At 42.7% G+C, this 15,507-nt stretch overlaps 1 protein-coding gene across 4 annotated transcripts in view; it reads left to right on the forward strand.

The window, feature by feature from the left end:
- The window catches only part of LOC124112825 (anoctamin-7-like), a 148,018-nt gene that overhangs the window by 85,928 nt on the left and 46,583 nt on the right, over positions 1-15,507 (forward strand). For all 4 annotated transcript variants that reach the window (XM_048385382.1, XM_048385383.1, XM_048385381.1 and 1 more), the window contains exons 3-4: positions 8,939-9,023; positions 10,932-11,059. In XM_048385382.1, the coding sequence (XP_048241339.1) occupies positions 8,939-9,023; positions 10,932-11,059 (213 nt within the window). The remainder of the gene's footprint in view (positions 1-8,938; positions 9,024-10,931; positions 11,060-15,507) is intronic.

Raw genomic sequence — 15,507 nt, forward strand, 5'->3', positions numbered from 1 at the left:
AACCATCTTAAAAATTATAACAAAGGAAGAATAAAACACAAAACCAATGCAATTTGTAAATTAAAGTTAACCAAAACTGAAATATTCTACATGAATTATATTTTTTAGAGGGCGGCCATTTGGTATGGAAGTTTGAAACATTACAACTCCAAAGTTGTATTAGGAACATATACCATATGACGTTGAATTTAGTTTCTGCCCTCAATTATGTGAACATTCAAAGTTAATTGTGTTAATTAGGCATACATATTGAAGGGTTAATTGATCAGCACAAGATAAGTGTATGATACTCTATTGCTTGTACAGTACTGACACAAAACATTGTTGCATTTTTGTGGAGGGATGGATTCAAGGAGAGATTGATGGGGTGATGGCATGTATAATGGACTGTGTGATGGAGTGGGTGAGTGGGTGATAGCGTGTGGGATACAACTTGTTTCCAAATGTAAGATATGGGTTTCCTGACAGCTGTTTTCAGCTGTGATAATAAAATGTGGGTCCCAGATGAAACAGTGGGTTGATAGGGATAGTATTTGTTTTGCCCTAAAATACTGTAGAACTCACTGTGTTAAACACAATACTCTTTCTCATACTCATTAACTCCTTCGCTCTCTTCAATATATTTTATATACTCTATCACTCTCACTATAACTCTCACACAAACTTTCACTCTCACACTCTCACATTTGCACTGACTTTCACTCTCTCACTTTCAGACTAACTCTCTTACTCTCACTCTTTCATTCTCACACTATCCCTTTCACTCAATCTCTCACTCTTACATTAACTCAGTGTCGGGGCGGTGGGGTATACGCCAAAGAACTGGGTAGGATTTTCCACATGGCTACAATGTGTGAATCCCACCGTGATATTGCTGACTCACTCACTCACTCACTCACTCACTCACTCACTCACTCAACACCCACCCACCCACCCACCCACCCACTCACTCACTCACTCACTCACTCACTCACTCACTCAACACCCACCCACCCACTCACTCACTCACTCACTCACTCACTCACTCACTCACCCACTCACTCACTCACTCACTCACTCACTCACTCACTCAACACCCACCCACCCACCCACTCACTCACTCACTCACTCACTCAACACCCACCCACCCACCCAACCACTCACTCACTCACTCACTCACTCACTCACTCACTCATGAACATAGTAAGCTATAGTCAGCGATCAATGGTTGATGATAATACAGTAGAACATGAATATAATGAACTACAAGGGGCCAGAGAAATCAGTTTGTTATATACGTTGTTCGTTATATATGTTTTCGCTTGAGAAACGTCCGCCATCTTGGTTAAAACAAAAAGCAATACACATACACGTTTATACACGTTTCCTCCCACATCTACCGGTGATTCAGTTAAAAAGTACCCAATGATACAACTTCAAAACGTTTTGATGCAATAGTCGGAAGAAATTGCCCAGGGCACTCTCGAAATTAGAAATAGGGGGCTCTTATTAGAATATTATTTTAATGGAAAAAACAGAGTTGAAAGATAAATTTCGTGGTTTATGCTGACAGTTTAATGTTTATGTATGACAGATATATTTTTCTAGAATTTAATTGCCCATGATTAACGGTGCATATAACACACGAGTGTGTATTATACGCGAATGAATAAGTCTGGTGTCCATTGATCAATCTGAAGGGGTGATAATTGGGATTGTTCACTAGCCAATATATTAGCAAATACCGCTGTGGGCGCTTATTAGAGCGGGGCGCTTATTACGTCTAATACGGTATTTAAAATTATAAGAACCATAAGCATAGCACTTTGGTACTTAACTCAGGGCACATGTCTTCTGTTAGGGCAGATTATGTGTCCGCCACAGCCGTGGCCCCACTGCCAACTCCAGTATTGAACACCTACCCTGCTGATTTCCAGTCATAACATGTGATACTGAATTATTTATTGTTTTGGTCCTAACCAAGTGTCCAGAACACTCATTATTAATATGGACATTGATACTGCTTTCCACACACATTGCCATGAGCATGATGAGTGTTCGTTGACTGTCTTTGGATGGTGGCCAAGGCATTGATCATTTAATTAGGCCACACTTATTTTATTTTACGTTTCATGGGCCCGCCACCCCTACTGAAAAGCAGCTGGAAAAGAAAAACATTAAACATGAAAAGATTTACTTTTATTTCGTCTCCCACTAGTCTCCTGCTAGTAATATATACCCTCTTATACAATATAAATTGTTATGTATAAATTCCATGTCTACATCACTATTGGTGATTCTAGAAGCCAGCTGCAGTTTTAACTCCATGGCAGAATGACTTTTATATAAATAAATAAATGACATAGATATTTCATTTTATTTTCATTTTGACCGACCTTGTTGGAAAAAAACTGCGAATCATAAAATTAAAAAATTGTGGCCTTAACTGCTATCCAGCAAGATACCCTGCACTGTGCACAGTACTGAGATGTGCATACTCTGACTTTATTTTTTGAGTTTCCATGGCAACAACTTTGACTTAAACTGAAAATCGTTTCAGGGCTAATTCCTTGCACAGAATGGACATGTCATATTGGTGGGGGATATGTGTATTTCATGCTTGTCCTCATTTAGAATAGAGTCATTTTCTGTATGTTCATCCAACACTGGATTGATACCTGATATGAATAAGTTAGAACCAATCTGGCAGGAAGACAGCTGTTCTATTCTTGGCTCATGACCTGAAACACGACAAGCCTTTACCTTGCAACTTGCAGCATACAGTCTCATGCAGAACTGGTTCCTGCTCATGCCCTATCAACTTCTAGCACCTCGGTGGGCACGGGTGGCCCAGTCGTCTAAGGCGCTGCGATTCGCTGTGCAGAGTTGCGTCCCTTGGGCACGCCATAAACCTATGATTGTGGGTTCGAATCCCGGTTCACCCCAATTATGTTTCTAGGTTTGTCAGCACCACTCCCATGCTCGTGGGTTTCACCGAAGTGGTAAATGTCTGAGACCTGCATCACTTTGGGCTTTCCTCCCACATTTAGCTGACACGCCGCAATATAACTGGTATACTGTTAAAAGCAGCGTTAAACCCAACTCAGTCACTCGAGCACCTCGATTATATATAATACATAAGACAAAAGTATTATGGAAAAGAATACATTGTATCTCTTCAGCCAATTCATGTGAATATATGAAAAGGTGATAACAAACATTTTCAATAAAAAGTGGATTTTGTGATAAAACATCACAATGTCATCCAGAAGGCGAGGATTCCAGATATCGGGGGTCCGGATAGGTGGGGTTCCACTGTGCACAATGGTATTTCTCTATTGTCAAAGGTTAAGGCATCTAACTGAAATAAAACGCTGAATGAAATGACAAGGTGTCATATGAACTGCTTGATAGGCAATACCGTATTCTACATAATAAGCGCCCAGGGCGCTCTCATAATGAGAATAGGGGGCTCTTATTAGAATATTATTTTGGTGAAAAAAAGTTGAAAGATCGTTAATTTCCTGGTTTATGCTGACAGCCTGAAATGTTTATATACGACAGATATATTTTTCCAGAATTTAATTGCCCATAATTAAGGGTGTATATTACACATGATCGAGTGTGTATTATGCGCGAATAAATAAGTCTTGTGTACATTGATCAATCGGAAGGGGTGGTAATTGGGATTGTTCACTTGCCAATATATTAGCAAATATCGCTGTGGGCGCTTATTAGAGTCGGGCGCTTATTACGTCGAGTACGGTACTTAGAAGTTGACAGATGACAAAGTAGACACAATATATGGATAACAACTTCTTTAATACTGTAAAGATGTGTCATATGCTAATATAATGGGCGATATACAGGCAGAAGGACCTGACTTGACATCTTGTCCTGCTGACAGTACAGTTGTGCACCAGATATCCACAGTGCCCTGAAACCAGCGATCAAATGTCGTCATTGATACATCCAATAAAATGTCAGAGAGCTTGCAACTTGAAGTAGGTCAATATTTCCTAGTGGAGTGTTCTCCATCACTGACTGGGTCGTGTGGTGGGTTTCTGATGGGAGAATCTGCGCTGTTTATACCTGGCATCACAACAGCACAATGATGTTTATTGATTTATTGTTTTAATTATAAATAAATAAATGAATCAGTTTTAATATTGCAAGGTAAAGAAATAAGATATACACAATACACAGGAGGATTAGAGGGCAGGACCTGGTATCCTTGATCCTTTTAGTAGTTTAGTCTTGGGATCCCTTAAATCTTTTACCATAAGGTCGAATGGCAGACTTTCTAACTTAATTTCAACACTTGAGGCTGTATCTGGTCTAGAGGTTTAAGTGTGGCAGATCTTTGAAATCTTTCATCATAAGGGCAATGGCAGACTTTCTAACTTAATTTCAACACTTGAGGCTGGTTCTGGTCTAGAGGTTTAAGTGTGGCAGATCTTTTAAATCTTTCATCATAAAGGAAATGGCAGTCTTAATTTCAACACTTGAGGCTGGTTCTGGTCTAGAGGTTTAAGTGTGGCAGATCTTTTAAATCTTTCATCATAAAGGAAATGGCAGTCTTAATTTCGAACACTTGAGGCTGGTTCTGGTCTAGAGGTTTAAGTGTGGCAGATCTTTTAAATCTTTCATCATAAAGGAAATGGCAGTCTTAATTTCAACACTTGAGGCTGGTTCTGGTCTAGAGGTTTAAGTGTGGCAGATCTTTTAAATCTTTCATCATAAAGGAAATGGCAGTCTTAATTTCGAACACTTGAGGCTGGTTCTGGTCTAGAGGTTTAAGTGTGGCAGATCTTTTAAATCTTTCATCATAAAGGAAATGGCAGTCTTAATTTCAACACTTGAGGCTGGTTCTGGTCTAGAGGTTTAAGTGTGACAGATCTTTTAAATCTTTCATCATAAAGGAAATGGCAGTCTTAATTTCGAACACTTGAGGCTGGTTCTGGTCTAGAGGTTTAAGTGTGGCAGATCTTTTAAATCTTTCATCATAAAGGAAATGGCAGTCTTAATTTCAACACTTGAGGCTGGTTCTGGTCTAGAGGTTTAAGTGTGACAGATCTTTTAAATCTTTCATCATAAAGGAAATGGCAGTCTTAATTTCGAACACTTGAGGCTGGTTCTGGTCTAGAGGTTTAAGTGTGGCAGATCTTTTAAATCTTTCATCATAAAGGAAATGGCAGTCTTAATTTCAACACTTGAGGCTGGTTCTGGTCTAGAGGTTTAAGTGTGACAGATCTTTTAAATCTTTCATCATAAAGGAAATGGCAGTCTTAATTTCGAACACTTGAGGCTGGTTCTGGTCTAGAGGTTTAAGTGTGGCAGATCTTTTAAATCTTTCATCATAAAGGAAATGGCAGACTTTCTAACTTAATTTCGAACACTTGAGGCTGGTTCTGGTCTAGAGGTTTAAGTGTGGCAGATCTTTGAAAACTTTCATCATAAGGGCAATGGCAGACTTAATTTCGATGGTATGCAGAGTTGTGTCCCTTATCCGTTCCAGGATCTGCTGGCTGTGTTGATCATGATCCATGGTGTATCACCCTTGCTGTGTTGGTTTCCCCGATGAGGTTATATGTTTCTTTTGGCTTTCATCCAACATTCAGCTGGCTTATCAGCTACTAGGGCCAAACATTTCATGACAGTGGGTATTTCCTGAGGTATATTACGACCCGTAGAGATCCAAGGTACAATAGGTCTTCAGCAACCCCTGCATGCAGTAAAAGGCGACTATGCTTGTCGTAAGAGGCGGCTAACTTGGTTGATGCATGTCATCTTATCCCAATTGTGTGAATTGATGCTTATGATATCAATCACTGGATTGCCCTATCCTGACTTGATTATTTACAGCTATTCATGTAGCTGGAATATTGCTGAGTGCAGTGTTACAAACAAACAAACAAACAAACAAACAATGAGGTATATTACAGTAATAGTGAATGAGTGAGTGAGTTGGTTTTAACGCCGCTTTTAACAGTATTCAAGTTATATCGCGGTGTGTCAGATTAATGTGGGAGGAAAGCCCGAAGTGATGCAGGCCTCAGACGTTTACCACTGAGTGAGTGAGTGAGTGAGTGAGTTGGGTTTAACGCCGCTTTTAACATTATTCCAGTTATATCACGGCGTGTCAGCTTAATGTGGGAGGAAATCCCGAAGTGATGCAGGTCTCAGACATTTACCACTTCGGTGAAACCCACGAGCATGGGTATGGTGCTGACAAACCTAGAAACATAATCGGGGCGACCCGGGATTCGAACCCACAATCATAGGTTTCTGACGTGCCCAAGGGACGCAACTCTGCACAGCGAATCGCGGCGCCTTAGACAACTGGGCCACCCGTGCCCCCTTATTACAGTAATAAGGGGTATCAATTTCCAAGTCACTAGGTGCTAATTAGTTTTAGTTTCATTGATGTTGACTACTGCTCGATCACTGACAAAAGTTATATGTTTGTTTCAAAACGTCCAAGGACCCCTCCCCCACACCCCTCCCCCCTCCCCCTCCCCCACCCCCTCCCCCACCCCCTTTCCCTGTGCTGAATAACAAATGATTGGTCCCTATGCATCCTGTGAGCCTGGAGACATTGCCCCTGTGTAATCATACACTGTTAAATTAATCTTCATTGTAAGCAGTCAAAGAAGGGAGGTTTTCGGTTTTCACAACTTTAATCAAATTGACTCGAACTGCCAATTGACTTGGGCTAAATGTGCCGTTAGAGCGATACATCTCAATTACTTTCATGTTTGAGTGCTGAAACCATGGGTCACTAGAAAATTCATTCCTCATCATTCAAATTCTGAATTTCTCTAAGGGAGATAACACAGCAGAGGACCAATTCCTGCCTTATCTTTGACAAGGTAATCCTTAAGTCAAATCCAGGGAGAGTCTTCGTGAGTGGGTATCTGAAGTCTGCACACTGCGGACCATCTGCAATACAATAGGCATTGATGGGAAACATTTCTCTGGGGAATGAGATTTACTTGTTTCCCATTGTCGCAAATGTCCAGTTGACTGCAGAGATTAGGAGTGTCTTGTTTCAGTGTCTGTATTGTGTTTGCAGTCAATCCCTGCCATTATCCTGGTGTAGTGTGTGTCTCGCTTGCCTTGCATCCCTTCTGTGTCAGAACAGCCTGTAGGGATGCCAGGCCAGAATAGCCCCCAGTACACAATGCTTGTCTCCCGTGGGTATACCAGAATATATCCCCACTATACCAAGCTAATGTTCCCCCGGGAATGCAAGAATAGCCCCAAGAACACTGTGCTTGTCTCCCGTGGATATGCCAGAATATATCCCAAGTTCACCATGCTTGTCTCCCTTGGATATGCCAGAATATATCCCCAATTCACCATGCTTGTCTCCCTTAGATATGCCAGAATATATCCCCAGTTCACCATGCTTGTTCTGCCGGGAATGCAAGAATATAACCCCAGTTCACCAGTCTTGTTCCCCCGGGAATGCAAGAATAGCCCCAAGACCACTGTACTTGTTTCCCCGGGGATATGCCAGAATATAACCCCAGTTCACCATGCTTGTTCTGCTGGGAATGCAAGTATATCCCCAAGAACACTGTGCTTGTTCCCCTGGGGATGCAAGAATTTATCCCAAGTTCACCATGCTTGTCTCCCGGGGATGCAAGAATATATCCACAGTTCACCATGCTTGTTTCCCTGGGGATGCAAGAATATATCCCCAGTTCACCACACTTGTTCCCCTGGGAATGCAAGAATAGCCCCAAGAACACTGTGCTTGTTCCCCTGGGGATGCAAGAATATATCCCCAGTTCACCATGCTTGTCTCCCGGGGATGCAAGAATATATCCACAGTTCACCATGCTTGTTTCCCTGGGGATGCAAGAATATATCCCCAGTTCACCACACTTGTTCCCCTGGGAATGCAAGAATAGCCCCAAGAACACTGTGCTTGTCTCCAGTGGATATGCCAGAATCAATAATGTCCCCAGTTCACCATGCTTGTCTCCCGGGGATGCAAGAATATATCCACAGTTCACCATGCTTGTTTCCCTGGGGATGCAAGAATATATCCCCAGTTCACCATGCTTGTTACCCCGGGGATGCAAGAATATATCCCCAGTTCACCATGCTTGTAACCCCAGGGATGCAAGAATATATCCCCAGTTCACCATGCTTGTTTCCCTGGGGATGCAAGAATATAACCCCAGTTCACCATGCTTGTTACCCCGAGGATGCAAGAATATATCCCCAGTTCACCATGCTTGTTACCCGGGGGATGCAAGAATATATCCCCAGTTCACCATGCTTGTTACCTGGGGATGCAAGAATATATCCCCAGTTCACCATGCTTGTTTCCCCAGGGATGCAAGAATATATCCCCAGTTCACCATGCTTGTTTCCCCAGGGATGCAAGAATATATCCCCAGTTCACCATGCTATTTACCCTTGGGGTTCCAAGGCAGTATCGGTCCAAGCTTGAGTAAGAGCCAAGTACAGTATGAGTGGTATTGTGGGTGTGGCACCCTGATGCTGTGAGTGGTATTGTGGGTGTGGCACCCTGATGCTATGAGTGGTATTGTGGGTGTGGCACCCTGATGCTATGAGTGGTATTGTTGGTGTGGCACCCTGATGCTATTAGTGGTATTGTGGGTGTGACACCCTGATGCTATGAGTGGTATTGTGGGTGTGGCACCCTGATGCTATGAGTGGTATTGTGGGTGTGGCACCCTGATGCTATGAGTGGTATTGTGGGTGTGGCACCCTGATGCTATGAGTGGTATAGTGGGCGTGGCACCCTGATGCATGGTCTGCTGCTCATGCAGTCAGCCACCGGTTTGCCGTGTTCAGACTTGATCATTTACACTCCAACACGATATAGCTTGTAGTTTGTTGGAAGAATATGTTTTCATGAGAATTAATGTTGTTTGATAGGTTACACTTTTTATAAATTTTGTTTTCTTGTCATTTTCAGGCTTCTATGTCACAAGACAATCTCAGCGACTCGAAGTATCTGGGGAACTTGGGATGCTACTTCAAAGATGAAAGGAGGAAAATCGGTGAGTAACAATGGGAATACAGACAGTAACATACTGGCTATGTTGCAGTGTTAGTGAGTGAGTTGGGTTTAACTCTGCTTTCAACAGTATTCCAGTTATATCACGGCGTGTCAACTTGGTGTGGGAGGAAAGCCCGAAGTGATGCAGGTCTCCGAGGTTTACCACTTTTGGTGAAACCCACGAGCACGGGTATGGTGCCGACAAACCAGGATTCGAACCAATGATCATAGGTTTCTGGGGTGTCCAAAGGACAAAACCCTGCACTGCCAATTGCGGCGCCTTAGATGACTGGGCCACCCGTGACCCCGGCTATGATGAAGTTGTGACACAATGTATTGATGATAAAATTATATGATATATTGAACATGATGCAGTATGACATATTGATGAGGCAATTATGTGGTGTATTGACCCTGATGCTGTGACGTATGAAACATTGACCTTGATTCAGTCACGTGACATGTTGTCCTTGATTCAGTCATGTGACATGTTGTCCTTGATATGGTTATGTGACATGTTGTCCTTGATATGGTTATGTGACATGTTGTCCTTGATGCAGTCATGTGACATGTTGTCCTTGATTCAGTCATGTGACATGTTGTCCTTGATGCAGTCATGTGACATGTTGTACTTGATTCAGTCATGTGACATGTTGTCCTTGATTCAGTCATGTGACATGTTGTCCTTGATTCAGTCATGTGACATATTGTCCTTGATACGGTCATGTGACATGTTGTCCTTGATACAGACGTGTTACATGTTGTCCTTGATGCAGTCATGTGACATGTTGTCCTTGATGCAGTCATGTGACATCCTGGATAATCCAGTGTATTATACCTCTATGTTATGATCAACACCCTCAACCCATTCGCTTCCATACCTTTGTTTGAGAGGTGAGGTGAGGTGAAGTGAAATCATGCTTTCACATCGTGTTCAAGATTATTAATGCGTACCTCAGTTCGGATTTGCTGACTGGTATTCCTGGTGTTACGTGCTCGTGGTGATCAGCTGATAATATGTTTTGAGATGGGGGGAAAAACATTGTGCCAGTGTAAAACTTGAATTTTTTAAAAATGTAAGTAAATTTTGGGAGCCATGCGTTACTGCACGCTATAACCGAGGTAGCGCTATCCTGAAGGGCGCAATAGCGAGGGAACATTATATATGTCATGAAGGTGTCACTTGAGTTTATTCTTTTTATCTCTTCATGAACATCCAGCCCTTCAGATTGATGTGGGGGCATGGCTGGCCCAGTCATCTAAGGTGCCGCGTTTCGTTGTGCAGAGTTGCGTCCCTTGGGCACGCCAGAAACCTATGATTGTTGGTTCGAATCCCGGTTCGCCCTGATTATGTTTCTAGGTTTGTCAGCACCATACCCGTGCTCCCGTGGGCTTCACCAAAGTGGTAAACGTCTTAGACCTGCATCACTTTGAGCATTTCTCCCACATAAAGCTGACACGCCGTGATATAACTGTTATACTGTTAAAAGCGGCGTTAAACGAACTCACTCACTCAGATATGACGCGGGCGTGACCAAGATGCAAATGTAGAAATGGCAAAGAATATCCCTGCTTATAAGGGATTTGCAAGTCTCAGTGTGTCTGCTTGTACTAGTCCGGACTAATGCCAGTTTTATAGTGCTTGGCCTGTAAGATACCATGACGCGGTTGTAACTTTAATACTCCACTCAGACACAGCATGCTGACCAGTCCTTGTTTTAGCCCCTTTAAATGCCGAGCACAAGAGAGGGTAACAATAAGTACCATCTATTTACATCTTTTTGTATGACACAGCCATCTTCGTCTCTCTTGTCCCTGGCTTGGCATGGAGACACAGAACATTGGATACATCAAGCATTCAACTGAATATGTATTCATCACTAACCATTTCATGTTGTGATAATTTCAGATTTCGTGATTGTGTACGAGGACTCCCTGGACAAGAAACTTGGGGTGAAACCTGCCGAGGAGAAACATGTACAATGGCGAGAGAAGTTCATGCGCAATATACGGAAAGCTGGACTTGAAACGGAAGAGGTTAGTTGTTCTCGTGGAGGCTGATGTCGTGTTGTGTTTGGTGCTTGCTGAGCCAATGTTGCCCTCTTTTCTATGTTGTGGCTTGAGTGTGTTAGCAACCTCACTGGTGTAGTTCGGTGCTCACATCATACAACCGCTGATCTGTCTTGACAATTGGGAATCCATCTTTCTCCATCGGCATTCTGGTCTTGCATTACAATGGTTGTAGAACACTCTCATGTTCTCTCACTCTCCGTACATACTGAACTTAACAAAACCCAATAAGGGACACCTGCATTGTCTCTCTCCATACATACTGAACTTAACAAAAACCCAATAAGGGACACCTGCATTGTCTACCTCCACACATACTGAACTTAACAAAAAACCAATAAGGGACACCTGCATTGTCTACCTCCATACACACTGAATTTAACAAACCCCAATAAGGGACTCCTGCATTGTTCACCTCCATACACACTGAACTTGACAAAACCCCAATAAGGGACACCAGCATTGTCTACCTCCATACACACTGAACTTGACAAAACCCCAATAAGGGACTCCCGCATTGTCTCTCTCCGTACATACTGAACTTAACAAAACCCCAATAAGGGACTCCCGCATTGTCTATCTCCATACACACTGAACTTGACAAAACCCCAATAAGGGACACCAGCATTGTCTACCTCCATACACACTGAACTTGACAAAACCCCAATAAGGGACACCAGCATTGTCTACCTCCATACATACTGAACTTGACAAAACCCCAATAAGGGACTCCCGCATTGTCTCTCTCCGTACATACTGAACTTAACAAAACCCCAATAAGGGACTCCTGCATTGTCTACCTCCATACACACTGAACTTGACAAACCCCAATAAGGGACACCTGCATTGTCTACCTCCATACACACTGAATTTAACAAACCCCAATAAGGGACACCTGCATTGTCTACCTCCATACACACTGAATTTAACAAACCCCCAATAAGGGACTCCTGCATTGTCTACCTCCATACACACTGAACTTGACAAAACCCCAATAAGGGACACCTGCATTGTCTACCTCCATACACACTGAATTTAACAAACCCCAATAAGGGACTCCTGCATTGTCTACCTCCATACACACTGAACTTGACAAAACCCCAATAAGGGACACCTGCATTGTCTACCTCCATACACACTGAATTTAACAAACCCCAATAAGGGACACCTGCATTGTCTACCTCCATACACACTGAATTTAACAAACCCCAATAAGGGACTCCTGCATTGTCTACCTCCATACACACTGAACTTGACAAAACCCCAATAAGGGACACCTGCATTGTCTACCTCCATACACACTGAATTTAACAAACCCCAATAAGGGACACCTGCATTGTCTACCTCCATACACACTGAATTTAACAAACCCCAATAAGGGACACCTGCATTGTCTACCTCCATACACACTGAACTTGACAAACCCCAATAAGGGACACCTGCATTGTCTACCTCCATACACACTGAATTTAACAAACCCCAATAAGGGACTCCTGCATTGTTCACCTCCATACATACTGAACTTGACAAAACCCCAATAACGGACACCTGCATTGTCTACCTCCATACACACTGAATTTAACAAACCCCAATAAGGGACTCCTGCATTGTTCACCTCCATACATACTGAACTTGACAAAACCCCAATAAGGGACTCCTGCATTGTCTACCTCCATACACACTGAATTTAACAAACCCCAATAAGGGACACCTGCATTGTCTACCTCCATACACACTGAATTTAACAAACCCCAATAAGGGACTCCTGCATTGTCTACCTCCATACATACTGAACTTGACAAAACCCCAATAAGGGACACCTGCATTGTCTCTCTCCATACATACTGAATTTAACAAACCCCACTAAGGGACACCTGCATTGTCTACCTCCATACACACTGAACTTGACAAAACCCCAATAAGGGACACCTGCATTGTCTACCTCCATACATACTGAACTTGACAAAACCCCAATAAGGGACACCTGCATTGTCTACCTCCATACACACTGAATTTAACAAACCCCAATAAGGGACACCTGCATTGTCTACCTCCATACATACTGAACTTGACAAAACCCCAATAAGGGACACCTGCATTGTCTCTCTCCATACATACTGAATTTAACAAACCCCAATAAGGGACACCTGCATTGTCTACCTCCATACACACTGAACTTGACAAAACCCCAATAAGGGACACCTGCATTGTCTACCTCCATACATACTGAACTTGACAAAACCCCAATAAGGGACACCTGCATTGTCTACCTCCATACATACTGAACTTGACAAAACCCCAATAAGGGACTCCCGCATTGTCTCTCTCCGTACATACTGAACTTAACAAAACCCCAATAAGGGACTCCTGCATTGTCTACATCCATACATACTGAACTTGACAAACCCCAATAAGGGACACCTGCATTGTCTACCTCCACACATACTGAACTTGACAAACCCCAATAAGGGACACCTGCATTGTCTACCTCCACACATACTGAACTTGACAAACCCCAATAAGGGACTCCCGCATTGTCTACCTCCACACATACTGAACTTGACACTAGGTTGCACGTTGACACATGAGCAGTGGTATTTAACTGGAGACACTGACTTTGAGGCTTGGGGAAGAAACCTGAGGAGATATAGAAGGGCTGAACAGGGACGACCTTCTGTACTGTAGTGTGGGCGGTGGTGGCCGACAGCCATTCGGAATAGCCCGGCTGAATGTCACCGCAGTTTGACATTTGTGGACATGAGCACGGAATGAGTTGATTACAAAAATGTCATGGCTCTATTAAGTCGTCGTTGCCTTGAGAACATTGCCGAGCTGCGCTGAAGAGGCAATATGTGGAAATGCTGACATGCAGTCTACATTTGATTAGCGTTATTATTCAATTACACAAATGGAAAGTGTTTTAACACGTGTCAGTTGTGAGCACTGCGGAGACCCACACACTGGCCCAGTATAAGTAATTGTAATAAGTCCAGTAATTGGCCCCCTCGTTATGCAATTAAGATATTTATTAATCAGAAAATGTTGCCGATGATTTATAGCTTTCCAGCAGCCATGTTGCCAACATTGAAATTATAAAAAAAAAGGGTTATTGACTCGTAAAAAACTATTGCATCCAAAATGCATAAAAATATTTCACACTAGAAGTCTCATTTGAGGCAAAGGCTTCAATACAGCTGATTAAATTACCCATGCAAAGTAGCATGCATGCTGACTTCATTTGTCCATGTCTATTTTCTTTACTCAATCAATAAGTTGTTTCAAACAAGAATAGCCTCATCTCAATCGGCATTAGGCTTCACAAAGTTCATATTTCATTTGTTGTTGGGACAGTAGTCACCTTGGGACCCCTCTTGTAACACATGGGAGACCTCCAAATCAGTACTGACACCCCCAGGTTTCATAATATTGGGCTTCACAAAGTTCATATTTCATTTGTTGTTGGGACAGTAGTCACCTTGGGACCCCTCTTGTAACACATGGGACACCTCCAAATCAGTACTGACCCCCCAGGTTTCATAATATTGCGCTTCACAAATGTCATATTTCATTTGTTGTTGGGACAGTCGTCACCTTGGGACCCCTCTTGTAACATATGGGACACCTCCAAATCAGTACTGACACCCCCAGGTTTCATAATAGTATAACCCAGGTTAATCCCTGTACATAATTACAAGGTGTGATGTACGTATATAGCAGCCATCATGAATATCCAGACCCGTGAAGAGTAACCCATGCTTGCAGTTAAAGGAAACTACTCGGGTTCGGGAAGTCAGGCTCGCTGACTTGGTTGATGCATGTCATCGTATCCCAATTGTGTGGAGTGATGCTCATGATGTCAATCACTGGATTGTCTGGTCAAGACTCGATTATTTACAGACCGCCATCATATAGCTGGAATATTGCTGAGTGTGGCGTTAAACAGCAAACAATCAATCAATCAATCTTGAATATCCCATGTTGGACTAGTCCACACACACAAACATGCACGCGCACATGCACACACACATGCACACACATGCACACCACACAGACACAGACCACACAGACACAGACCCCCGCCCGCATGCACGCACCATATTTTATTTTACCTCTCACCACTGCCCAGCCCTCTTCCAAGATATGGAAATATAATATGGTCGGCGCTTCAGGTTCATTTGACAAAAAACTAAGTAAGGAATAATTCCATGTTCTAATGGTTTCAATCTTTAGACAATCCAAGTACAGTAAAGCGTGGCAGCAACATGACTGTCTTCACTCTTGTTTTTGACATTTTTAGCTCTGCACTAATTTAATAAGTGTCTGTGTCATTGATGGCAATCCACTTTAACAGCTATAAAGAGATACTGTGGAGGTTAAACGATGAACTAATTGCACAGTGTTGGTTAATCTGGTTT

Source organism: Haliotis rufescens, unplaced genomic scaffold (assembly GCF_023055435.1).
Source record: "Haliotis rufescens isolate VD_foot unplaced genomic scaffold, xgHalRufe1.0.p SCAF_58, whole genome shotgun sequence".
NCBI lineage: Eukaryota > Metazoa > Mollusca > Gastropoda > Lepetellida > Haliotidae > Haliotis > Haliotis rufescens.